Source organism: Corvus hawaiiensis, chromosome 2 (assembly GCF_020740725.1).
Source record: "Corvus hawaiiensis isolate bCorHaw1 chromosome 2, bCorHaw1.pri.cur, whole genome shotgun sequence".
NCBI classification, from domain to species: Eukaryota; Metazoa; Chordata; class Aves; order Passeriformes; family Corvidae; genus Corvus; species Corvus hawaiiensis.
In genome coordinates, this window is record NC_063214.1 from 36,799,141 (window position 1) to 36,827,012 (window position 27,872).

A 27,872-nucleotide genomic window follows, 5' to 3' on the forward strand; every position below is an offset into this window, starting at 1 on the left:
TACATGCATATTGTATTGCAGGAAGTGCAGCACTCTGATCCTGTGGCTGACGTGATCCATGCAGCCTCTTCTCCGGGCTGTCGTCACAGACAGCCTCAGTGTTCCAGTAACAAGGTGTCTCCTTCTTCCTGACCTAACGTGATATTTTACCATTTCTAGTTTTTCAAAATATTCATGGCAATAAACTTGTACTGTTTATAACTGAGCAAGAAGCATAAATATGTCCCCAAAAATTATTATTATTATTATTATTATTATTATTATTATTATCTTCCCTAATCTTCCAGCAGAAGGTAGTGCTGGAAAAGCTATGAACAGTTTGCTGAGACCATCTTCTGCAGTTAGACACAGGGAGAGCTGATAGAAGTGGATAGTTGTCAGAAGCCTCGCAACAGCCTGAGGCTTGTCCTGGAGGCCAGGGAATCATAAACTGAGCAATACAGGTTGGTAGATTTAAAATTTCTTTCCAAAAGCATGAATAAAAAAGCCCTGACCCTGTTACAGAGTATGTAATGCACACACCCAGATCTGGGGAGTTTCATACAGAGTTTACTAAAATTTTGCCTTCCTACCACTGAGGCTTTCAGTGCCCTCAGAGAGCAACTCAATTTTGCTTGTGGTCAGAATATAAAAAAGGTGAATTGTCTGAATTGGGGATGAGCTGGAAAAAAAGGGGGCACATCTGTGACATGTTAGCTACATCAGTAACTGCCATGGTACAGATTATTCTGAAACACAGATCCAGACCTTGCGTGAAGGAAGAAGGTAGACCTTCATCCTCCTCCAGAGCCTGATGTGCTGCGTTATGGTAAAACAGTTGCCAACCTTCTTTTTAGGTCTGTGGTGCTCTCTGCAGAGTCTAATTTGAGGCTTTTGGCTGAGGATAGATCTGTGTTCCTAGATCTCTTTGATCCCTTGGACCCTTTGTGCAGCTGTGGACTTGAGGGTGCAAATCATGAAAGCGCCAAAGAATTGCAAACACCCAGAGCCATGTCTTCTGCAGGGATGATGAACTCCTGTTACCCTTTAGTGGTTGCTCATTGTTGCTCTGTGTTCCTTGAAGCAGCTGCTGTGCAGATTAGGCTTTCTTGCTGAAGGCCTTGCTAAAAACCCTTGCTTTTTGGTTTACTCTTTGGAGACAAACTGGCTTGGGAATTTTCCTGAGTAGTATTTTCTCATTTGCTTTGTTCCCAGTTGGTATGTTTGCTTTCAGTATCACTGACATAACACTCAGTTTAGCTTAATTTAAAAAGCACAGCGCACAGACGTATTTTGTTTTTTAATTACTGGCACTTTTTAATAATGGGGGGTTGTGAAAACCTGGTTCTCTTCAGAATTGAGTTGAAAGGCTGTTTAGTCTACACGAGCAAACTGTGTAGGGAAGCTGCTGCCCCTAGCAAGCAGGGGAGGATGGAGTGCTTTGTTAGAGGGATGTGGTTCCTCTTAAAGCTCTGTGTAGGGAGCTGGTGTGTCATAATAACCACAATCTTTTTTTTTTTTTTTTTTAAATCGGGGACTTATATAATGAAAACAAGTGGATTTACCTCTTGAGACAATTACTCTTGCCAGAACAAGAACTTGAACAGCTCCTGAGTTTTCTAACAGCCCAAGTGTAGAGTCTTCATCTGAAGACACATCTAAATTCCTTCGCTGCTTCTCTTCTTTGTTTCAAAGTCACAACAAACTAAACTGAGCTGTACCTCAGGACATGTTTAAAGGCTGTCTTTGCATGCCTTTGTGACATCAGAGGTTCCATTCAGCCAACTGCCAGAGTAAGTCACAGATGTTCCCAGCTGCCAAACAGCCCTTCAGCAAGAAAAAGGGACAGGGTGAAGCCCTACATCTTTCATTAGACAAAAAGGGCCAGTTTCCAGAGCCTGACACAAATTTTGTAGCAACACAAATGAATTGCAGCTTAAAGGCCGTGACATAATTGAGATAAAGATTGTGGCAGAGAAATGAGAATTAAGTGCTAAAAACACTGGGAATGATAGTAAATGCTGATGGGAGCGGAAGATTGACAAGATAATATGAGGGGCAGTGAAAAAATCTGCTGAATACAGACAAAAGAGCAGTGCTAATGGGAGCATATGTAAACTGAAGAAGAGCTTTCTCCTTGGCCTGTTGTCAGCCTCTTGGCTTGACCTTTGGAGCTCTCACACCGCAGTGGAGAGAGCAGAAACAGGCTTGACATCTTCCACTCAGTTTGCCCAACAAGAAAAATCTGTGAGCTGCTGCTGTTTTCCAAGTTCAAACTGGAGAGCAGAGGGACAAACTGATTGTTCAGCTGGCTGAATCAAGAGAATGAGTGAGGAGGAGAGAACCCTGGGCAGGTTCCCTGTACGTGTAACATTGCTGCCACCCACTCAGCACCTTTTTTTACCTGAAGGTTGAGTAATACTATGGGAGATGGGCTCCCCAAGACAACAGGTAAGTCTAGGAGTGAGTAAAGCATATTTAATTCTTTTCTTGCTTCTCTGATGATGAAATTTCCTGAAGCAAAGATCAAAAAGCCATGGAACAAAGAACCAACTTCCTTAAAATTCTATGGGAGGTGATAATGGTACAGAGATTGTGTTGGATGCAAGCATAGTGCTTTGGATATCCGGCAGCTGCAGTACACAAGGAACACTGAGGTCTTGGGTTTATTTTCATAGCGTCGATCTCTGCTTTGTTCTTGGTGGTAACTCCTGAACTTCCTTGGGCCGGCTGCAGCAATTGCCCAAGTACTGGGGTTTTTTTATTTTATTTTTATTATTTGATACAATTTTAGTCTCTTGTTTCACTTTAATCACTAAAAGTGAGGAAAGATCCAGCGCCATGTTAAATCCCAGTTTTCAGCATGGCTCAATGTTCAGTTGTCCACATATGGGAACAGTTGTTGGCATCTTGTTACCATGTCATGTCCTAAAACAATATGGTGTTTGTGGGAGACTGCAGAACGTGAGCTCTGAGATGTAGTATTGCAAAAAACATCCTTACTTTCACAGTTGACTCAAAATCCAAGGAAAAGCCTTTTTTCAGAGGAACATCCAGCTGCAAAACATCAGTGGCTAAAGATGCTAACACCATTAGATTCTCTGTTCTGTGCTTATTGCTATAGTGTAACTTTTTAGTCCATTAGCTTCTGCCTTGACCTTATTCTGGCAAACTCCTTTTAGCCCACAGAAGCAGAGTGTTTAATAACTTCACTCTCAGAAAGCAGCCAAACAAGAACAAATGCTGCGGAACGAGTCTCTTATCCTCATTTCCCAAAACGTGCAGGTCTGAACCTGTGGCAAGATTGCCTTGTTATATAACCTCGCTGCAGTGGAGGCTGCAAACCTTGCAAAAACCAGACCAAAACTGAAGTCACCTACATTCCCTGCAGCTCGGGCTGAGGGAGATCATACCAGCACAGCCAGACTATAAAGCAACACAGTCCAGTTGTTCAGAGAGAGTTCAAGCCAGCAGAGTGCTGAGGCAAGTAGCTCCTATTATCACTGGAGTGGATACAGGCTCTCAGCACACCCCTCCCCATTGTGCTTTTTAGGCCTTCCATGGATTGATGTTTCTCACTTCCAGCACATGGACCTCAGTTCTATTAAAAGTTTTTATTTCCATGCAATTTGAGTGATGCTTCTATTTCCTTAATTTTGAATTCCAAGGAATACTTGTTGGGGTTTTTTCTTCCTGTTGAAACAGCAAGTTTCTTTGAGCTGTGCTCTAGTTAAATACATAACTCCAGCTCAGTGGAAGCTTAGCTTGGATTATAGTTGTGGAGACACCTGGACCCTTGCTTGTATCCTAGAGTTGTCTCGTGCAACAGTAACACAGTAAAGAACAGGTATTTCATAATGCTGGGAGTGCAAAGGTGACTCTAAGTTTGGTCCTAACTGGAGTAGTGAACTCCAAGTGGGGCTTTGAAGGACTGGCTGTGCTGCCAGAAAGTGGACTGATCAGCCCTGTTTTACAACATGCTGCTCATTTCTGAGAGATTTTGCCAGTAACAAATTTATCAAATCCAGATGCCTTGGGTTGAAGACCCAGCTTTCTCCATATGAAAGCCTCGCAGTGGCCTTAATGCTAATCCTGTAGAAATCAAGGGGATTTGGGACACTTCACTAAATATGTTTTGCTGCAGGCTGTTGCTTCTGGCTTGTGCAGGCTGCCTGTGGCTTGTACCCTAATTAGCATGTTTGGGATTTCTTTTTAACTCCCTCTCACCCACAGAGGCAGTTGTGGGAAAAGGCTAAACTGACTGGAGGAGGCAAGAGTTCTGTTTTCCAAGGTGCAGGTTGATGTTGTCCTGCCATATGTCCTGCACATGGTGTTACGCATTATGGGCATAAGCCAAGAGAAGCCCAGAGATGGGTCCTACATTTACACCATTAGAAAATGTAAATCCCCTCTGGGGAGTGGTGGGAAGAAGGAGAGGCCTTTCTTTAACAGAAAAGCCATTCAGCATAAGCCACATTCTAATTCTGCATCTAAAGGAGAAGCTAAACTAATCACTGAGCAGAACTAATCTCTCTTTCAAATCAGCCATTGCATGGGGCTTGCACTGCACTCAAAGCAAGGCAGGGGAGCTGAGGGGAGGCTTCTGTTGGGCCGCAGACACAGCAGGAGCTGCCCAAGTGCAGATCCCCATTCCCTGGACACTCGAGGGATAGGAATCACCTCAGCCTTCACAGTAACTCCACTGATGGAGGGGCATGTGCAAACCCACTTAACTGTTCACCACATGGCAGAGAAGTGAGAGTCAGTATGAAGTGGAGTCTGCCACCTTTACCTGTCTGCTTGTGATCCCAGCTTGGTCAGTGGAGCCAGAAGAACAGTGGGACTCACCTGCAGCCCAAGGAGACACCTGCTGGGCAGGAACAGCTGAGCATGCTTGGAAAACCAAAAGTGTTTGCACTGAAGTACAGACACACTGAGATACTGCACAGAGATACAGGTTGTTTAAAATGTAAATTTTTAAAAAATCTTTATTCCAAACAGCTGATTAACCTGGCAAGGGTTTAAATCCGATTATTCAATACTGTCACAAGTTTCTAGTGAGGAAATGCATGGGTCAGAGCCTACATGTGAGAAGGAACTGTTGTGTGCTTCTGAGAAGGAACCAGAGGGAAACCTCCCCACTGCATCAATGCACTAAGATACATGTTCACAGAGACCAGCCACAAACCAAGGACATGGGCTTACACAATATATTTGGCCAATTCTAAACAAAGTATTTAAGACCTTAGAGATTTTTATGCTGGTTTTAAATTGTTTTTAAATTATTTTTTGTTTATTTCCATGTATTTAAGTAGGGGTCTTATGGAGACAGATAAAAAAGCATTCAAACACTCAATTTATAGCAATAGTTGAATTATGTTTGCATAAATGAATTCTGCTTTAGCAGAGTATTAAGTATTTTGTAACAGTTCTATGTTCTATGGCAGCCTGCATTTACCCCTTCACTGTCTGATCAAGAGGGAATTCCACACTGCAAGTGGAGACCATACAAACTAAATAGTAGTTTGGATCTTTTAGTAGATATATGTGCTGCTATGTGGACTGAATACCCCAAAAAGTGCACAAGACCTCTCTCAGTGGTAAGAAAAGGAACTTTTCAATTAGCCTCTGCACACAGACATACCTCTCATGAAACTTATAATCATGATTCAGGCACTCTAAAGTATTTCCTCAAAGCCCCATGCCACACAGAAGAGAGCAAATATTTAATGAACTGAGAATGTTACACTTCTGTGTCAACAGCAGAGCTTGTCTAGTTTTCATCAACATTTTCCTTAAATAAAGCCTTGATCATCTCAGCTGTGATATGCCCATCTGATTTACCAAAAGTGTCCTCTTCTTTGTGACTCCTGCTTGGCATTTCTTCTGGTTCCTTACAAGTAGGCGCAGCTTCTCCAACCACATACAGCCTTCTCTTCAGAGGTCCCAGTTTTGAGTATGCCTTAAGAAGAATGAATATGTTTCCTTTGCAATTTCATAGGAAAGCAACCATTCTTCAAAAAAAACCCAGCAACTTTTCTTTTTTAAGCAACTGTAGAGATGCTGCCCTGGGGTCATGTTTGATAATGTCAGTAATAATGGGCTTCTTTTGCAAGCCAGCTCATCTTAGGAGGCTACAGCCCTGCTGCCCTCTTCTCCTGTGTGTTTTCACCAATATCACCTTCTCTATAACCCAAATTCTAATCTCAAATTCAGTTCTGTGAGAAGAACTAAACTAATCCAACAGCTTGCTCCTGCCAAAAAGAGAGAGGTCCAAGCCCAGCCATGTGCTTTTGCCACATCTGCACTGGCTCTGGTTTTCTCCAAACCTCTGAGCCAACTTGGTTGACTAACCCAACAGAAAACTAAATCAGGGGGAGAAAGAAAGGGAAGCTTTTCTGCTGGGTTAGAGTGACTCAGCTACAGGAAAGGCCAATGTGTACTGTTTTCTCAACCCATGAAATTTGCACCCAGGAACACCTTCATCCTGGCTTTCTGTTGAAGGAATGTTGATCCTTTAATGCTACTGTGCAACACAGATTCTAAAGGACCAGTATCCAAGCAAAAGAACCTCTCATTATGTGACACTCAGAATTCTAAGGGGAATTTCATCCTGACACTCCATGGGATGGTTCCTAGGACACCACTCAGTTGCCAAAACATGTGCCTCATGATATCAGAGATGCCCGAAGGCATCCAAAACATCCACGTGAGGCTGGCCCATGGGACACAGAACCTGTGCTCTTTTGGCACAGCATCTGAAGGACAAGGAGTGACCTAACTGTCCCAATCAGCACCAGAGGACTAAGACCAAGCACCTGAATTGCACTCCAGGTAAAGGACATTGGATGCCATAACACCACTGGAAATAGAATGGTCCTGACAGTAGCTCATGCTCCACAATGAAAGATGTTTGTGTCAGTGAAAGGCCTGATAGCTGTAACTCCTACCTGGAAATCTTCATCTTCACACAATGAACTGTCCAGAGCTGGAGAGAAGAATTTTTTCCACAGCTCTTCATCACTGTCTTGAGGCTTCTCATAATCTGTTTTAGGCAGAATCTTTGGAAAGGCACTTCTGAGGCTCTTTCCATCTGCCTTTGCTTTTTAAAGAGAAGAAAAATTAACCGTATGTAATTGTTAAGCTTTATGGAAGTCAGAATCAGTACTTGGTATGAGCATTGCCTGCAATCTTTAATACAGCTTAGCCCGTGTGATGCAAAGAACAGCTTGGTAGTATTTTTAATTGGCAATTCAAGCCAAATGTTTGCTTTCCCTAGGTTTTTCTATGTGTTTTTTTGTTCACAATTTCTGATCAAGACCCAGGGACTGAAATTGATTGGAAGTTAGAACTAATGGGTCTGTGGGAGGGGGCAGGGGAAAAAAATGAGCTTTTATCAGTTCAACTTAAATCCTGTAGAGCCCTGAATAGTTAAAAAGAAAAGAAAGGCAGTAAAAGCAAATGTACACTTCTTCTATATCCAGGTATGTGTATCTATAGGTACATAAAAAAAAGTTCCTGAATCACAGTTAGTCTACTTATTACTCCTCTAAAGAGATCACATCTGTAGTTGACTACTTCTCAGGATGACACAGGATTCTGGACATGGCCTGCCAAGTTATAGGCTTGCCTGGGACAATGACCCAGCTTATTGGAACAAAGCCTTCTCCTCCAGGTAACTATTGCAAAAGTCTAGCTAAGGTTTTCAAAGTCAACATATATTTAATACAGAAGTCTTAGTCAACATGTTTGCCTGATGGTTTCAAAAGGCCCACCTATGGCTGGGACTGATCAGAACTTCAACAAATTTCTTCATGTATCCATAACTGTATGGCTTCCATTTTTCTAACATATCTCTTTAATTTTGTTCTTTTTTCCATCCTTTTTCTTCTACTCACACAAAGATGTAAAATAAAACTTGTGATACTAAGGAATCCACAGAGACTGTCATAAACAGATAAGCACAGGCTCATGCTCCTTCTTGCCTAATGCCATATCCTTTTCTGGGGCACACCTACCAGAAGGGATGGAGATTCAGCCCAAAATTCAGTACTGCTTACCAAGATTTTCAGTTCAGGCTGAGCTCCATGTAGCTTAATCTGCTCTTGCTAGGGATTTATTTATAATTCAACTCTGGTGTATCAGCTGAATGACTGCAAAGTGCATGTACACTTAAAGTGAAAGCCAGCACAGAGTTTAAGAGTGTCCTCTCAGGGACAAGATATAATGAACTTATGATATAGATCAGTAAAGAACTGATTAAGATATGAATCATATCTTCATAAAAGATGGCCAATACTGTAAACTGCATTCCAGGCTAGCTCTAGATGAGTAATTATATTCCACAATCTAAAACCAATTTAAATTTGAAAACTGTATTACAGGTAGATTGTGATTTTGTCTCCTTATGCAAATTACAATCTATCATTGCTGTGGTGGCTGCCATCAACTGGGAAATAAGGGGTTCACCATGTCAAACAGGTAGTTTGATAAAAAGCTTCAGAAATAAAAAGTCTGTAAATGTTCAGTAACTTATCAATTCTTATAAGCTTCATTACCTGCATATACTCTATTTTCCCTTTTCATTTCATCCTTTGGAAGCTCTTCTTGCAAGCCAGCTCCCTTTGTATGAAACAAATGCCTATGGAGTAAAAAAGATAAAGTGAAACCCATATAAGGGGTCTGAATTTTATCTCTAAACTGTCCTGTGCAGTGATTTGGGGTGAGAGGGACGCCACCCTTTTTGAAAGCCTTTGCTGCTTAACCACAAAGGCAGAATAGCGCAATGGTTTAAAAATGCAACGGAGGCAGCCAGGTAGCTTAGTGGCTAATAAGCTGCTCTTTTTTATTCTTAGTGCCTAAGTTCAACTATGTCCATGAGACTAAAAGAAAACAAATGTTATAGTCTCCAGTCAGTCCAAGATTCAGACCACAGCTGGCAGCTCTCATTTCAAAGAAATCCAAAGTTTGGAAAGGAGAGAAAAATGGTCACTTCTTAAGACTTGGAACTTTTTATGCAATATGGCTAAAATCACTGAGCTGGGACTGGAAAATGAAGATGGATCTCTCACATTGTTGTATTGTGCTTTTGATACCATTAGTGTTGACATTTTGTAGCTAAATTAATCTTTCTCTGGGGAAAAGGGTAAAGTGTTTCAATACAAAAGAAGCTAGTACTACAGACACCTCTGCAGACAGACATTTCCCAAGGTCTCTTCCTTACTCAGTGCCAGGTCATTTGTTTCACTCAAGATTGCAAAGCCCCCTATATGTGCAAATTAATCTTCACATCCTTAAACATTTTGCCAACAGTAAAGGAAAGTCTATTATTCAGTAAGTAAAGGAAAAGTCTACTATTCAGCATTTAGTCTGAAAAGCTGGGGCTGAGACCATCTAATTGCAACACGAAGAAACTCTTTCCAAGCCCCAGTCATATCAAGTGAGTGGCGCTAGGTCTTAATAGATTAATTAAGAACCCAGTTTCTTCTCTGAAATTTGGTACTTGGAAAGTCCCAATGTTACTGTCATCCTTCAGAGATGCTACTCCCACATATACTCAGTCAAATCCTGTCTTCCCTCAACTAGGAAACTACTTTGGCTTTGATGTGGGAGAGCCCAAATAGCTCTAGAGGCAGACAGGAGCATAGTCTTTAAAAAAAAATTAATCACTTTTAAGTCCATAAAAGCATTATTTTACCCTTGTACTCTCAGATGCTGAAGTTTGGTATCAATCAGTTTTGCCACTAAGCTGGTATTTTCTTCTTCCAGGAGCTGAACAGAAGCTTCCAAATCACTATGTGCCTTTCGGTAGATCTTAACCTTTTGACAATTAAAAAAAAAGAATAAAAGGGAACTCTTAGAATTTTGGAAAGCTTTGATAGCAACTACCTTACCAGCACATACCTAGAAAGAATGCAGCTGTATCAGCAAGATTGCACATTTGGTGGGGAAACACAGCGACACATTTTCAAAGGGAAGGTCTCTCTGATTCTTTCACATCTTTATTAGAGCCCTTTTACTGTCACAGGCCATGTGTGTCAATCACAGCCACATATTTGGGCTATGCAACCCTGACAGCAAAACCTTCTTATGTAGTCAAACAGATCTGCTAGACAGGAGCTCTGGATTTTTCTTTTTTGCTTTCACATCAGAGCTTTGAGAGAGGGAAAGCTTCTTTGCAGAGGTAAATTCAGGGTCTTGCTCAGCAAGTGTTGTTTTTCTAATTCCTTCTTATACACAAAACCATCTTACCCAGAATTTGTGAAGTTTTCAGTCCAAGTTACCACAACATTTCTTCCCTTAGAAGGTGGCTGGGCACTGGAACAGGCTCCCCAGGAAAATGATCACAGCCCCAGTGCTGACAGAGCTCAAGGATCATTTGGACAACACTCTCAGGCACATGTTGGGGCTTTGCAGGACCAGGAGTTGGATTCAATGATCTTTGTGGGTCCCTTCCAACTCAGGATGTTCTATGGTTCTGTGACAGTGGCTAAGCCCCAGGTACTACTTGCTTTCAGACAGGTAATTGCCCCATATCACTGTGGAGTTATACTGACCAAAGGATGCCAGTTATTCAGTTCCCCAAATTCCTCCCACTTTTGTTGAAGTACAAGCAAGTTCTTACCCCCTTCACAGGGAGGGGAACGTACTTTGGGAAAGATATCTTCCCAGAAAGCTTAGCCCTATGCACAAGGTTAAGAGCACTACCCAGCGATCTGAAAGCATCCATTCTCATCAAAGCCAAATTAACCCAGCTATAATCATCCAAATTTGCAGTTAAAACTAATTACAACTTCTCCCAAGGATTAAAAAGGTGAAAATGACTGGATATTAACCAGTAACAGGATGTGGCTTGGCACATGAGGCAATGCAGCTTTGCACCATCTTGGTGTGACACAGTAACCATGGAAAAATGTGACTGAAGTCTCCAAATCTGTTTAAATTTGGAGGTGACTAATCTAGAGCTATTTTAGTAAGTCATTTTTCAGTTCAGTGGCCAAGCTGAAAAAAACCCCCAAAAAAACCAAAACAGAAATAAAATTTTGAACTGAGACAAAACTAAAATTTTTGGTTTATCTCCCCCAAAGGAAATACTGAAAGAGTCTGTCAGTTACATATAAACATTAGTCTGAGAGAAAATATTTCATCCATGTAAGAAAAGCAGAGAAAATAAATGGGTGAATTCAGAGGACTGGAGAAGTTAGTGATAATAGTTTTGTTTCCCCCAAAATTCAAAGCACTAATTCATAACACAGGAAAGTAGCAACATAGGAAAGTAATTCATAACATAGGAAACTTCTAGTTGAGAGGAAAGAAATCCAAATCCTTCAGGTTCTGAGCCTGTCAGGGCATAAGAGTACTCCAAAGTGCTCTCTTGTTGGCACTGCTAATGTGTGTAAAAATTGTAAGTGTTCAGTGAGACAGGGAGAAGGGAAGAGAATTCATACTCATTCAGTGATGAGATGCATAGATTTGAGCTCCTGTTTGCTTACACAGAACAAAACATTAATTCTTTCCCATTTCTTTGCACTACCCTCATTGCCTCAGAAGCTGTGGTTTGGACACCCTCCCTGGAAAGTTAAAGATGCATGCTCAGAACTCATTAAGGGGAAGAAGGAAGGCTGTGTCCCTGCATACTGGCAAGTATCTCAAACGAGTAAGTAAAATGGAGAAACCTCTGCCAGGTTTGTTGATGTGGCATGGAAAAGTAAGAAGTTTGTTTATTAACTTCCCAAAAAGTTTTGCTCAATTCTCAACTGTGAGGCTGTGAAAGTGAGGAAAGGCATTTCACCCACCAATCTCATGCTTAGATTTGATTGAAACAAAGAACCTATATTGACTGGAATAAATAAAATCAAACTCTCACCATGGAAAAAATTAGTTTCCTAAATCTGGCTCACAAAAAATTTTTCATGTCAAGAAAATTACAGCTATCTAATGTATAGCTCTAAATTGCCATTAAAGGACGGTATAAAAGCTATCAAGCAATTAATTACAACTATATATGATTTTGATTTTCCTCTCTTCAGTGTAGAGTCTCCATGGTTTCTTTATACCTTCCACTTAATGTTGTCTCAAGCCATTTCTCAGAACGTTTCCAACATCCATATTCATTTTCTTTCAATACAGCAGCACTAGAACTTTAATGAAATTCAAACCTCTCCCCTTCAGCTACTTACCTGGTTGATCGTTTATACTATATAGCATCCCAATCTCCACAGATAAAAATCCTTAATTGTATGGAACATTGTAGTCCTTCATGTAACAACTTGGGCAGGAAAGGGGGTCCTCCATTTGTGAAAGCAGATGTTCACCTCTTACCTTTATTCACCACAGTGCACTGTTTGCTGCTCAGGATTACAGATTAATTACTGGAAAATTGCTCTCCTTTGCCAGCAGAAGTCTCCCAAGGCCCATGACTGGAAACAGTTCTGACTGTAGGTCACAGTATTTCAAACATGAACTCCCATGATAAACTGTAGGCAAGTGATCCTCTTACCTCTTCTTTTAGCCACTCATTCTCTTCAATCTCTCTGCGACAGTGTTTGTCTAAGTATCCCACAGCATTCTGAGAAAACACAATTTTAGATCATCTCATCTGAAAGCAGAACTTTGACAGTCCTGCATACTACAAAGAATCTTCTGCTCTTTAGCAGGAAATAATTAAGAAACATCCACACAACAGACTGTAGCATCCCCTGAGGGATTACAAGAGGATTTAGTTCACAAGGCCAGATGTTTCTCCATCATCCTGCCTAGAGCAGATTATATGTCCAGCAATTTACCAATATTTTTTTGATTTCCCATATTAAAATAGGACAGTTCCCTTTTTTGCCTAACAAATTCTTCTGTGTTCCCAATAGTGCTCAAATCTTACTGCTTTCAGAAAACCAAACCTTCAGCTATTAAGAACCCCAAGTAAAATCCCAAATGAGGTAGTACTGATCTACAACAAGTGACCTAAACATGTAGAGGTCTGTGCTAATGAGACAAGGCTACAGTTTAATTATTGATGTCAGTAAAGGGGAAAGGAAGAACTGGGAGGGAAGATGCCTCTGTAGATCACCATTAACACAGTCCTTTGGATTATGTTCTCACATGACTAGAAATTCCAGCATTGAAGTCAGGGAATTTAAACACCTAATGGGCCTAGTGATTTGTACTGAAGTATGCTTTGCATTTTGTGAAAGTAAGAAGTTGTCACTAGAGCTATTCGTAAATCATGTTTTCAAACTAGAGCTGGCAGAGATGACAAAAAAACATAGTGTATCAATAAACCTACATTTTCCTGAGACTGCACTATTGTGGCACTTTAAAAATGTTGTACTTCACAAGTACAGTGAAACCTTTTTTTTTTTTAAATTGATGTATATTTTCATGCAATCTCTTTGTATGTTACTGCTTTTTTAAAGTCTGTGCAAATGTCAAAACCAAGGCCATGGCAAAAGCAATATGTTCTCGAAGAAGCCTTGTCAGTGCATGGTGCCCCAGTTTCCCATGCCTCATTTGTAAAATGCTCTCACATCTACTCATCATTATTCTGATGGAAAGAAGAAAAAAGGTACATGCATGAAGAGCAATAACCAATTCCATGTGCACCAAGATTTACAGCTTATTTTACAGTTATTAGAAAAGTTCAAAGTCTTAATATGAGTTAAAATAATTAATATTGCAGAGTACATGTGTATATACATGTATATAATACAGTTGGCAGTTTTTAAAATAGCGGAAAGAATACCTTAAGAGCCTCTTCACTGAGTAACTTCATGTGTCTGTCAAACAGTTTCTGATTTTCTTCTCTCACTACCTTCAAAGCTTCTCTATAATATTCTTCAAAACAAAGAAACCCCAGGGAAATCAGAAATCATTATTTGACATAATTTTTTCTGATAACAGATAGATAACTAGCATGTTGTTACTAAACTGGAACTTATCAGTGAGTGTCACCTGCATAGATGCTCCACAGAAAAGGATTCAAATATCCAGAAATCATCCTCCTAAACCCAAAGAACAGTAGTGTTAACTACAAAACTAGAAATTGGAAGTGGCTTACACATTTCTGTTGACAATTGCAACAGCTGAGCAATTCATTGCTAACTGAGCAGTGAGCTAAGAAGTTCTCTGCTAAAATATTGTCATCTTAACATTAAATTTTCTCTCTATCAATAGCAGAGCTCCTGGAGCCATGTGAGAGATTTGCTTAGAAAATTTATTTTTTAGATATAGAAGCATATTGGATCACCTTATCCACATGACATTTTTTCAGATAGTTATTATAAAGAGCCTAATAAATTTTCTGACTTATTTAAGGCTCTAAGGGTCTAATTTGACAACAGGACAAAATGGAGAATGTGGCAAATGCCACAATTATTTGCTTCTGTCATTACTTGTGGTCATTATTTAGAAAGTGTGTCTTACATCAAACTGAATATGTTTGGCTTCATGTTCTAGTCACTCGCTATTTAATTATTTCATCCTTCCCTTTAGTTCTTTTTTTTGCTCTTCTAAATAGCTCACTTCTGCTTGATATTTCCTCCTTTTGAAGGAATGAACGAGATTGTAGTAATTTTCCTTGAAGGAAGGCACTGCATACTCCTTCCAAAGGCTTGAGATTCAGTCTTTCTCTGCACTTGTGTTGCAGACAGCTTATTTCTGATCTGGCTGCAAATGAATATCTGCTCATGGACGCACTGCAGAGTCAAAGGCAGTCAAATATGAAAGGTGTATTAGTTGTGCATTAGTTATTAATTTAACACTGTGGAAGCTGGACTCCACCATCTAGACTTGGCAGAATGAAAAGGAAGTACTTCCATAGTATAATGAATTCACTGTTCCATTATTTCAGACAGCTAAATAACCTGAGTTGTACGGGGAGAATGAAAAAAAGGAGAAACTGCGTGCCTGAGCAGTTCCTAAAGAGGCTATCTTCCCTAATCCTCTCACTGCAACACTGTTTTCCCCACACAACACCTAAACATGTGGCTCTCATTTGCTTCCTCTCTTCTCCAGCTGTTTTGTTTAAAATGTCACCACCAGAAAACATGAACTGTGCCAGTGTCAAGCCCTTCAGTGGTACACACAGAGACAGAAACCTGTTCATCTATGCTTATTCTCTATGCCTGTTACACATTCAAGGCGTGAACAAGCCCAATTTGTTGCTGCTTCGCTCTGAAAGCTCGTTAGATTTCTGCTGGAAGGTGCTATGCCCCAGACACTTTCTAGGTTCAGTTTTAGGGAGTTAAGCAAAATAGTATGGTAACCATCCAGTACTGGCAGCATCATTTCCCAGTATGTTATGTGGGCCACTTATACATGTACCACTATAACATGACTTTCAGTAAATACACTTCTGTTGGACCACGAATTTTTAACTCTGTACCCTGTGACATGCAGGAGGTCAGACTGCATGTCCCTACTGGCATTCTATATAAAAGCCCATTCTGTTTTTCACTTCGTATTTCAGCAGCTATATAGGAAAGTTTTAAATCAATTAAGAACACAGAAAATGCATAATGAAAAAACCCAACCTCTCCTGAATACAGTGATGGATATCTGACAAGCTATCTGGAAATGTAGAAGCCACAGGGCAGATCTTAATCATGGTAAAATATGTTTTGAGAGACAAAAAGATAGCTGGCTGGCTCTTATCCACAGTAGTTGATGCCTGGTAATGGCTGGCACAGAATATACAGAGACCCTTAGAGCAGTGTCACTGCCTGTTACTACCAGCTGCTTGGCTGTGGTCACGCATACTGAGAGGGACATAAAGAAAGAAAACCAGGACATCCTTCTCCTGTTGGGAGCGTGGGTTATGTAACAGCAAAATAGTTAAATGATTTTAAAATAATGCAGTAATAAAGAAATCTTTGTAAAGCACTCAGCACCACAATATATAAGCTCTCAAATTAATTCCACTTTTGCGACAGTGCTGAAACAGTTCCCAGTATGTGTCTATGTCTGTACAATTTTGCAGGGCCTCACACTGTCCAACTAGGAGGAAAGGTCCAGACCACTGGCTAAAGAGCTCCCTCTAGTCCTGCATGCAAACCAGTGTGCTCCATAGAAAAGACCGTTCCAAGAATGAGCTCATACTACTTTCCTGTCAAAGGAGCTTTCAATATGTGAAGTGCTTGTAGATGATGAGAAGTAACAGCAGCAGAGTCAACATTTTCAAGTATGACTGCTAAGGGAGCCCTCTGTATAGGCGACCTAAATATACGTAGACTTATTTTTACAAAAAACGGCTGTCCTTCAGAGTGACCTTTTTTAAAAATGGGTTGCCTGTATTTTACAAGAAAACCATCACAGGACGAGCTTATTAGTTTCTTTAAGTGTCGTCATTTCTGTAAACTTTATCAATTTCTTTAATAAAGGAACTTTTACAGAGAGAGAGAAAGAGAGTCCTTATATTTTTCAGGATCATGCAGCCCATCCTAGGTGCACTTAGAAAAGTTAATGGGAATTACTGGAGAAGTTGATACAAGTTACTAGAACTTGACCCAAAATTAATTGTATAATTTAATTCCTGCAAGCAGTGTGCAAAGACCCTGTAAGACTTGCTTTACACCAGCTGTAAACTGACCTTCAGTTCTTTCAAGTTCATATTTGACTTCTGCAATGTCTTTTTCCAGACTGCTGATCTTCTCAGCATGTATTTTACTTCCGACATTTTTGTACTCCAACCAATAATCTCTCTCACGCTGCTTTTCTGAAATTATTTTCTTAGTTTCTTCAATTTGGGAGCGTAGATCTATTAAAATAAGAATGTCAAAAGACAAGTTCATTACTGATTCCTTGAACTGGTAATTCTTACAACATCAAATTCTTTAAGAAAGGTGCTTTCACAGGGAATGGAGAAGGAAGGGGGATTCTTCCACACTACAATACGTTACAACCTGATGGCCTCATGTAGTGTCAAGGGCCACCATCATTGCTGAAAACAGCTTGGTCTTATTCTTCTAAGAAGAGACAAGAGTTCTCACCGAAATGTTGTGACCCAGGTCATGTGTCTCCCACAGAGAATCGCAGGGATGGCAGCCAGAATTTTCAACAGTTAAAACTGCTCCTTTTTCCTGCCATCAATAATTTTATTTTTAATCTTGAGTGGAGCCAGTGCTTAGGGCTTTCATGAGTTTCAAAAAAGAAGGAGCCTCTGTACTTGCACAATACTATATATCACTTGGAAGGGACAGATTGACTTATAAGCCCTCCACAATCTCATACTAAATTGAGAAAGCCCAATTTTGGGGGAAGAAAAGTTTTCTACATTTTGTGCAACAAGGAACTTGAATCTCTACTTAAATTGCAAAACAACAACAAGTACTCAATCCCAAGTATATAGACTGCAAACCACACTTCCCCAAATCACAACATACCTTGAAGAAGTTGTTCTTTGTCCTTCACAAACTGAAAAACTGCTTTCAGTGACTCTTCCACATCATCCCTGGTTACAACCTCCTTGTCATCTCGTTTGTTCTCCTTTTCTTCTATTTGTCTTACTAAGCATCTGATAAGCACCTTCTGTTCCTCCTTCAGAACAACATTCTAAGAAAGAACGGAAGACACAGCTCATATTAAAATGTTTTCAAAGTGACAAATTTAAGTAAAAAAAGTAAAATCTGGTCTAGTGCCAGATTAAATTCAAGAACACCCAGCTAAACACCTATTCTTCATATTCTGAAAGGACAGAGCAGAAGGGAGAGTTTGCAAGGCTCAGACGTTTCCTCAGTAACTTCAAGACCGCTGGAAGGAAATGAGAGACAAATGCCAGCTGTACTTGGTACAGCACACCAATAGTCATCCATTGCCTGGAAAGAAAGCTGCTGGTGGATAATTTAATAACAATGTTTATATGTAGGATCTATTTGCTTCATGTTGACATTCTTCATGAGAATGTACCATCTTCATGTAGAAAAATCATGAGACAATCAGGTCACTTGCATATAACCACAGCAAAGAGTCTTGTCAGAGCTGAAATTAGTTATACCTTCTGATTCCAATCATAGCCCTTGGCCATGACCCTCTCTAGTGACACTCAGATTATTTGAAATTACTGATTGTGTATGTTTGTTCCCAAAGGATACCATACAGGAGCAAACAGTAACAGTTACTAGGCAGTAGAGTCTCAAGCATTCCTCACTTCTAGGATTAACTCTAAACCACACAGAAACATTAGCAGGAAATAAAGAATAGAGCTCAAAGCACTGTCAAAACCTGATTAAATTAAACAAATAGCACTTCACCCTGCTCAATCTAAAATATGAAGGAGTCCTTGAGAGACCACAAACTAGCAGCGAATTGGGGGAATAACTGTAGAAAGATGGCTGGGGGTAAAATTAGAGGAAACTAGGAAGTTATATTCACATCCTAACAGAAGTTATAGTGGTCAGAAATTATAGGATAAAATGTAGCTGCTGCTCTCTGAATGGAATGCAGTTGGCATGCTTGAAACCTATTCCATGATGATTCCCTACAATCTGCAACCATAGCTCCTGCTAAGGGAGATGGAACAGAGGGTGGAGCAGAGTGGAGACACCATCGCCAGGCTGCATAGAAATCCTTGCAGGGAGGGGAACTCAATGGTACTCTGTAGCTGAGAAACTGCACAGCACCTGTCAGCCAGTGGAGAGAGGAGAAGATGTATGCCTAGAGTCACTCAAGCTCCACCTAAACACAAGGAAATAGTATAAAAGTAAGTTAGGAATGGGGAGAAGTTTGGGAAGACTCCATTGTAACTGCTGGGATCAGTCGACAGGCTGAACCTGTCTTCTCCCCCATAGGGATGCCTATTGGGTAAGAACCAAACTCTGTGGACACTGAATACTTTCATTGAGGATTAGAGCTTGTCTGTGCATTGCTTTGAATAAGTTTTTGCAGTGAGATACCATCAGTGACAATCATCAAACCTTAATCTGTCACAATTTTATGTTAATGAAGAGCCTTATTCTGTAAACTGTCAGTGTGAGTCCTTCACAGGCACCAGCCCTCAGTAACACACTCAAATAAAATGGGGAGACCCACTGAGGAGTCATAAAGTGAGGAGACCCACTGAGGGATCTCCCCTATGCTGTTGCTCTGTGTTCCTGAACAAGTCAGTTGAACTGCCCTCCAATCCAGCAGTATAACCACAAGAGACATAAGATCCAACAATAATCATAAAGGCCTTCAGATTCCTGGAGAAAGAAGAGCAAATGCCAGTTCCAGTGATTGTCAAGCCACAAATGAAACATCATCCAGGCTTCAAGACTGAAAGAAGCACCACATAAAGCTAAACAGATGGATACTTATAAAGCAGGGCAAGCATGGGCATGGGAAGGACAGAGAGACATTGTTTCAATGTTTCACTGCTATGAAGTGCAGGCTGCAACATGATCCAGAAAAGGATTTTTGAGCAATTTCAATTAATTTTAATAGGTGACTCTGTATTATCTATTCTCAAAGTTCACTGCTCACAGTCATCAGATGCCATATTATGGCTGTTTATACACGGTTCTTTAAAGTGTCACTCAGGTGCAATCAGCAGTTACACAACCTTGTTCTAAAAATTACCCAAAACAATTCTTAATCCATGAGAAAGTGAGTCTTCATCAAGCAGTGCTAAAAATCGCAGCTAGTATGCTAGCATGATGGTCTTTCTTCTTTATTCAGTTTTTATTGTAACTATGTTTGCAGCAAGAACTAGATTCTCACAGAAACCTGTGCAATTCCATTACTTCAAAAGTGATCCAAAGAAGGTCAGCAAATCTCAGTACTTGGTTAGGTCTGCTAATACTGCTGACAAAAATGAAGTTTATAGCATTGAAGAATATTTGCAGGACTGGTTAAAAGGCATATCTGAATGTACTGCAGGAAAGATACCCACTGAAAAGGGGCTTGCTGTCCTGTGTTTGCTGTAGAGAAAGATGGCAAAGAAGGGCAACAAAGTTGGTAAAAGGACTAGAGCACAGGTCGGTTGTGGAGCAGCTGAGGATGTTTAGTCTGGAGAAAAGCAGGCTCAGGTAGCACCTTATCTCTCTCTACAACCACCTGGAAGGACTTTATAGCCACGTGGAAGTTGGTCTCTCCTTCCAGGTATGGGAACCCAGAGTGCCGAGAATATCTCTCTGCCTGTTTTTAAGGGTTCTTACCCCCCTGAAAACACTGTTTTAGCTTCAAACCTTGGAAAAAATTACCAACAGTCAGACAAGAACTAGAAAATACAGTGGTGTGAATTAGGTGATAGACTACTATGTAAGATTGTCACAGGGTGAAAAATTTAGAGGTTTTAGGCTTCTCTTTATAGTATATAGATAAGAGTAAAAAATATCAAAATGGAGGATTGTTGTTGTTCTCTAAACCTTCTTCTCCTTCTTCTACTACTCCATATTCTGCAGTAAAAGTGGTTTGGAATGATTGGATAGAAAATTCCACAGTTCCTAGTCGTGTTACTGAATAATTGGTAGGAAAGTGAAAATAATGTACGTTTTTAGTAACTATTGGTTAAAATATCTTTAAAAGGCTGTGTAAATCTTGATAATTAGACTCACTCCTACTTTTCTTCCTTCTATGCTGTACCTGGGTCATGCTAGTGGCTCTGTTCCTCTGATAAGACTTAATAAACAACTACCTGGAAACATTAAAACTAAAGGAGACATCTCAGTTTAACTCTCAAACTCCTTGCAAGGACTTTCAGTAAATTCTCTCCCATCAGGAGGGACTAGATGTAAGGCACGGTAAAGTATCACCGGGTAACAAGTAACAGGACAAGAGGAAAAGGCCTCAAATTGTGCCAGGCTTAGATTGGATATTAGGGAAAATTTCTTCACTGAAAGGGTGGTGAGGCACTGGAACATGTTGGCCAAGAAAGTGGTGGAATAGCTATCCCTGGAAATGTTCAAAAAACACGTAGATGTGGCACTTGTGGACCTGGTTTAGTGATGAACACAGTGGTGCTGGGTTAAACAGTTGGACTCGATGATCTTAGAAATCTTTGCCATCCTTAATGATTCTGTGATTCCATGTAATACACAGGTGGTTATGAGGATCTCTTGTGCATTGGAAAGCACCTCCACTGAACTCACTTTACCTTACTGCTGTGTCCTATTCTGTAATGTTCTACTCCTGCAGCTTCTTTTTAGCATGTTGTATTTAGGACATTTATTATTAAGTGTTGTCACACTTAATTCAGATAACACTTTAACTTTTAGCACATAAAGTGATTCACTATCTCTAGTTTCATTGACTGTAACAAATTCACTGCAATAACTAGTTTTAATGTATGCAGTATTAGAATGGAAAGAATAAAACTGAATCTGTGAGTAAGAAACCACAAATAAAATTTCTTGGAAGAAGGATGCACAGTCACTTACTCTTTTAAGATTTTCTTTGATCGTTTCTTCCAACTCTTCCAGATGAAACAAAACCCGTTCAATTGCTGCGTCTTTTGCCACAATGCTATGAAGAGAGAGTAAAGAAAGAGACATTCTTACAAAAATATAAGAGAAAGAAATGCTATTTAAGCTAGGTTAGATGTAAATACTACCCAAATGTTTATTTTCATATCATATTGCTTGACTCATTTGGGTAGATACCACTGTCTGCTTACAAACACATAAAGAAATTATTTCCTGTATACATCTAGGCCTGCATGTTAGTTTGGATTTCATATCCCTAGAGAGCAACAGACTCCCTGGTTATACTGCTCCTGTGTAGCCTCTTGAGGACTGGAGCTGGTTTGTTCTTTCTGCATGATTTTTAGCTGACCTGTTACACAGGCCACTTTCAGGACAAGATTATTTGTGCTCCAGAAAATATTACTCATCACTAGCTATAGAGAAGGCCTGGGCAACTCAGACATAGGTCAAATGAATCTCAAACTGGAGAACTCAATGGGATTCAATTCTTCTGATAATGTGGTTTGTCAAGCTTCATAAACTACATTTTTTCACCAAGAACTTGTTAGCCTTTAAGAAGCACTAAGAGAATAGGGACTCCAGCCTAAGTAGTATGTTCTGTTTGTGTATTTTTGTCAAAGAATTAGCTCACTGATTTCATGTTTTCATAGACTACTTGTCATTCTCTTTGCCACAGCTGTAAAATAAATATTTCCTTCTGGTGTTCTCTCTTCTAGAATGAGAAACACTAGGCTGCAAATGGTGTCTATTTGCAAAATTCTCTGTAATCTGTACCTCTGTTCCCAGAATTCATTCATTATATGGCACAATGGAGGCAAGTATTATTATCACAATGACAATTATCACAATGTCTTTTATTCTTTTAACAGTTCTTCTTCCTTCAGTTTTTAGTTTGGGGGTTTTGAGTGCTTTTTGTGGGTTTTGGGGAGTTTTTCCCTTCCCTATTGCATTAAGCTACTTTAAAAGAAGATAATTTTTTTCCTAGCTAATTTGCTAAGTTTGGATCACTGAATCATGCAAATTGCAGGTTACTAAATTTTCATCCTCTGGTGTCACTGTGCTCCAAGGTATTCTTCAGGTTTTCTATCAAGTACAAAGATATTAGTTAGAGAGAGACTAGAGCAGAGATATGGGGGTGTGGTGGTCATGGCCACAGCAAAAGTACATAATAAAATTGTTTTTCCTAACAAATGCTGAAACAGAGAACTTTAATGAAAATGCAAAATAACAAACTCCCTAGGAACAGTGACCATTATTCAGTGTATGGAAATAAAAAACGGGAATGGAAGTTAAATAAATACTACACACTTGATAAATCCTAAAGTGGAATGTGACAGATATTCACTTGTATGATTATCCACCTTTGCTCAGTCAAATGGTAGAGAAATTACGGATTACAGAGGTGAAGAGAAGGACAGGGAGAGCAAGGGGGAAAGAGAAGAGAGAGGAAGAAAGATAAAACCAGCAAGAATACTTTTCTTCCCTTTTTCCCCTACTGTTGCTGTAGAAACTACATATTCCATGTCAGTGCAGCACCTATTTCAGTGGAAGACTCTCCAGACAAATGAGTCATTTGCTTGGATATTTGCATATGCATAACAAAAATTTTATCAGAAAGTGGTACAGTTTTTTTCTCAGCCCAGTAATACAGTTTCCTTATTCCTTCACAAAATAGATGAGTTAGTTTTTGACTTTTCAGATGGTATTTGTTTGTGATAGGATTTGGCTAAATCTAGGCTATTTCACTATGCAAAATTGTTCTCTGTAAATGAAACAGAAAATCCTGTGAACATAAACCCTCTGAACTCCTATAGATGTCACTACAACTATACATGGCTACTTTTCATTTTGCTTACTCCACTTTTCATTTCCACACCAAGGCACTACTCCTTGCTCCCTAAACACTGATAATTGTTGGATATTTGAGTGTTCCTGAGGTATTTTCCTTTCAATTTCTGTCTCTTAGATAAAAGTTGTGAAGCTTACTTTTTCTCCTTTTAACCATCTACTCAAGAGACTAGAAATCAAATAAATTGGTCTGGTTTGTAACTGCTTCAGATATTTCCCCCTTGGCTCTTATTTTTCTCTGCTTGATTTTAAGAGGCCTTTAATTTATCTATCTCTTACTTTCAAAACAAAACACTGTGCTCTGCTCTCAGCTGCACCAAGGAAGACAGCAAATTGTAGGTCTTGAGGTTCTGGCTAGTGACAACAAACCTCCACGAACACCAAGGAATCCTAAAAAATACAGTCAAATATGATCTTGCAACTTCAGTGTATGCTGATCAAAAGCTTGCTACTAACAGAAAAACTGTCAGGGTTTTTTGGTTTTCATAAATTTTTTTTCCGCAAGTGATAGCCTAATGGCATAAAATTTCTGACCCATTGAATTGCTTTCTTACAGCTACAGTTTAAAAAGTGTACCTTTCTGAAATAGCCTCAAAACGCCAAAACTATCAGCTCAGGCTCTAAATTGGGTAAGTTGTTTTTGTTATCTGCTTCCTTCATTCACATACCCTATATGAGTGAAAAGTTAAAATATATTAAACCTACTGATATTCTAGTAAGGCTTCTGGTAAATCTGATTCAGGTTCTTGAACTTGCTCTTCTGGTTTCTTCTTTTTCTTATCCTCTTCCATTTTTTTTTTTAATTTTTTTTATACTTGTGCTAGAAGTGAAGGAAAAAAATATATTGATGAATGGTTTACAAAACATTGTATGTTCACTGGCCTGTGTCATTTGTGACAAGCTTGTAACAGTTCTGAAATAAAACAATTTGGGTTTTTGACAGCAATAACCCTGCCCAGGGTAGTACTCAGGCCCATGTCTTTGGGGCAACCTGATATATTTATATTTTTATATATATATATATATATATATGTATACCTGAGAAGATACAGTGGTCTCTATCACCACTTACTTTTTGCATCCCTTGCTGCAGCCTGTCTTTTACATTCTTGCAAATCAAACCAGCAGTTGTTCCTTTTCCAGTCCTTTGTTTCTTTATCAGGCTTTTTGTCAACTCCACTTGTTCACATGCCTCTCTTTCCCTCTCCTTCTGTTCTCCTAGCACTATGAATATCTCCCTTTCACTGCAACTCTGATACCAGCTTTCATTGTCAGAACTGGAACAAAAGCACTTTCTGAAGGGATATGCATGTCAGCAGTATTCCCTGGGCATGCTGTCACAACTACCAACCTCAGAATTCGACTGGCAATGAACAGTTCTGTAATGGAACTGATAGCATATATTATACAAAATAAAAAATGCCACAAGAAAGGGCACTTATGAAGCTTCATTGCTTTTAGCAGTCACATAATCAAATGCCCGAACCAGAATAGTTTACATAGTATAGGATGTTTTATTACTGAATGAGTAGGAACATTGTGCATAACTTGTTTTCATATTAAACTGCTTGTCTGAATTTTACAATAATAGCTGAAATTGATAAAAACTTGTGACTAAACACAGCAGGCTGGATACTTTTCTCTATTAAAATAAGCACAAGTAAACAGGGAAAAAAATCAGTAAAAAGCCACATAAGCAAGCCTGTAAAATCAAGGGAATGAAGTTAAACCAACTATTGACAGATGCACTGTAATCCATACACTGTCCTATGCCTTCTCACCACACTCACCATACCCTGAAGCAAGGCAATGTCAGCTTTCTGTATACAAAATAACTTTCTATCCTATTTCACATACAACCTTTGCAGTTTCCAATTCAATACAATATTTTTTCATTAAACTTTCAAAAATCTGTCATACTTCTTCAGTGCAGAATTAACTGGACTGGTATTGATTGCATTTCCACTTGAGCATTTATTTTACTGATTTCCTCAGAAACTGAAGATCACTAGAGCACTCCCTAAGGTTTTCTTTAAATTGTTTCTGTCCCTTTCACTAAATGGATAATCAAATTCCCTGCTTAAAACTGGATATAAACTGAAAATTTTGAGCAGTAGTATTTTGAAAAGGCTTAGGGCCTTTCTTTATTTTAACTCCAGACCCAGATGAGTTCCAGTGATGTATTTATGAAATTTTTCCCAAGCAGAGAGGAACAAGAAAGCTTCCAAGCTGTAAAAGGTGAAAAAATACATACTACAATAAGGGATTTGCTGGATTTTGCAAACCATAGAAAATACACACACATGAGAGAGAGGGGAACATGTTTAAGGGGACTGAGGATTGACTGCACATTTTAAACCGACAGGACATTTGCAGAAGGAAAGATCTATTTCTTCTCCCAAACAAATAAAATTGTGAGGTGCTGACTGACCCCCTGTTATCCCTACCAGCACTGTCTCAAGCAATAACTACACTGCCACTGCATCCTTAAAAGGAGCAGGCAGTTTCCTGACACTGCAACCCAACTACAGTAACTTTCCAGACACTCTTTACAGAGACCATCTGTACGGCAGCTCACCACTCTCATGAGCTCAATCATTATCACTAACACCATCCAAACCAGCACTTGCACTCACATAATTACCCCTGTACATCGAGCAGCTGCACTGCCAGAAGCCTCCACTCCCTCAGTCCTCAACAATTATAGACTCACAGAATACACTGAGTTGGAAGGGACCCATCAGGATCATCGAGTCCAACTTCTTGCCCTAGGCAGGACACTCCAAGAACCACACCATCTGCCTGAGAGCATTGTCCAAACACATCTAGAACTGTGTCAGGCTCGGTGCTGTGACCACTTCCCTGGGGAGCCTGTTCCAGTGCCCAAACACCCTCCGGGGGAAGAACCTTTTCCTGATATCCAACCTAAACCTCCCCTGACACAGCTTCAGGCCATCCCCTCGGGTCCTGTCACTGGTTACTAGAGAGGAGATTGGTACCAGCCCTTCTGCTTCCCCTCATGACGAAGTTGCAGACTGCAATGAGGTCTCCCCTGTCTCCTTTTCTCCAGGCTGAACAGACCGAGTGCCCTCAGCCGCTCCTCATACAGCTTGCTCTCACTACCCTTCACCATCCTCGCGGCCCCTTTTGGACACTCTCCAATAGCTTAATGTCTTTCTTGTGGTGCACAAAACTGCACACAATATCCAAGGTGGCCGCCCCAGTGCAGAGCCCAGCGGGACAATCCCCTCCCTTGCCCGGCTGGCGATGCTGTGCCTGATGCCCCCCAGGACACACCTGGCCTTCCTGGCTGCCAGGGCACTGCTGACTCATGTTCAACTTGCCATTGACCAGGACCCCGAAGTCCCTTTCCACTGGCTGCTGTTCATCCTCTCCCTCTCCAGTCTGTCGGTACACCCGGGGTTGCCCCGTCCCAAGTGCAGAATACGGAAAATCGATTACCTCAGTCACTCTGCAACATTGTGCAGTCACACTGTAACCCCTTCCCAATCTCCAAAGCAGGCTAACAATTCCCTCTGCCCTCAATCCGTCCCTGGCTAACCCTTCCCGCATGTCCCTTGCACTATTCCCCCCAGCCCCCTTCACCACCAGACACCTCTGCAGACAAAGCTGGGCCACCCCTCACCGAGGCCAGCGCCTCGCCGCCCGTAGGCACCAAATCCCACTGGCGCTGCCACCCTGTGCCTCAGCCCCCGCCACCCCTCCCCGCCACCGCCAGAGAGCTCCCTGAGGCACCTCCCCTGGCCCTGCCACCACCCACACCCGCGTCCCCCCTCACGGTCCCCCGGCACCGGGCCCGCACCGCGCTCTGGGTCTGCCCCGGCCCTGCCGCGGGTCCCGGGGGGTCCGGCCGGGCCCTGCCGCGCGCCCCGCCCGCCGGTCGCCATCGCGACGGGGCCGGGAGCCACGAGGTCCGCCGGCGCCCTCTGCCCTGGGAAACGAGAAGTACAAAAAAAAAAAAAAAAAAAAAAGCTTGTGGGACTGCCTGGGTTTCGCTCAAATGCGGTGCCGGGCTGAAATCCTGACATCCTGACGTGAAGTTGCAGCTCTCTTCAAGAAAGAGAGCGTGTCCCAGCCCCGTCCTGGGACAGTCCCACACCGAATGTGAGCTGGGCCACCCATCACCGCAGAGCTGCTTCTTCAGGAGCAAGCTCCCTCCGTCCAAGGCGCTGCGATGGAGCCTTGGGTGGCTCCTGAACTGCAGTAACAACAGCAGTGCTCTGTGGCCTGTGACCCCTTTGCTCCACACCAGTGCAAAAGGCCATGCCCAGCGGTGGGGACAGGGCTCCGGAAGATGGAAAGGAGGGCTGGAGTCTTATCCTGAACTACTTCTGCTTCTCTCTTCCTGGCCAGTAGACTGCAATAGATTTTGGATAGGTTCTGGTCATTTCCTTCCTTTTCATAGGATATCAGTGCCTGAGCCACATAATCCTGGGAGCCATGCTCAACCACAGAAAAAAATTATAAATCACTAAAGTTCTGTTGTCTGCATTCTTGTGATGCCCTAAGAGGCCTTGTAGATACAGAGACTAGACAGGAGTAAGGGAATAAAGGCAGATACTTATTTGAAAGGCCTTCAAAGGTACACCCTAGGGAGCCAGAGGCTACTGCCAAGATGGACCCCAAGGTGGA

General features: G+C 40.9%; 1 protein-coding gene across 1 annotated transcript; it reads right to left on the minus strand.

Annotated features, from left to right (window-relative positions):
- Window positions 1-4,949: 4,949 nt before the first annotated feature.
- On the minus strand, window positions 4,950-27,106 carry CCDC83 (coiled-coil domain containing 83). Its single transcript, XM_048294428.1, has 11 exons — window positions 27,043-27,106; window positions 23,925-24,039; window positions 21,327-21,411; window positions 17,355-17,523; window positions 16,562-16,729; window positions 13,718-13,809; window positions 12,479-12,547; window positions 9,677-9,798; window positions 8,538-8,620; window positions 6,930-7,081; window positions 4,950-5,941 (listed from the first exon to the last, which is right to left on the minus strand). The coding sequence occupies exons 2-11, from the start codon at window positions 24,008-24,010 to the stop codon at window positions 5,753-5,755; spliced, it is 1,215 nt and encodes a 404-aa protein (XP_048150385.1). The 5' UTR covers window positions 24,011-24,039; window positions 27,043-27,106; the 3' UTR covers window positions 4,950-5,752.
- Window positions 27,107-27,872: the final 766 nt, after the last annotated feature.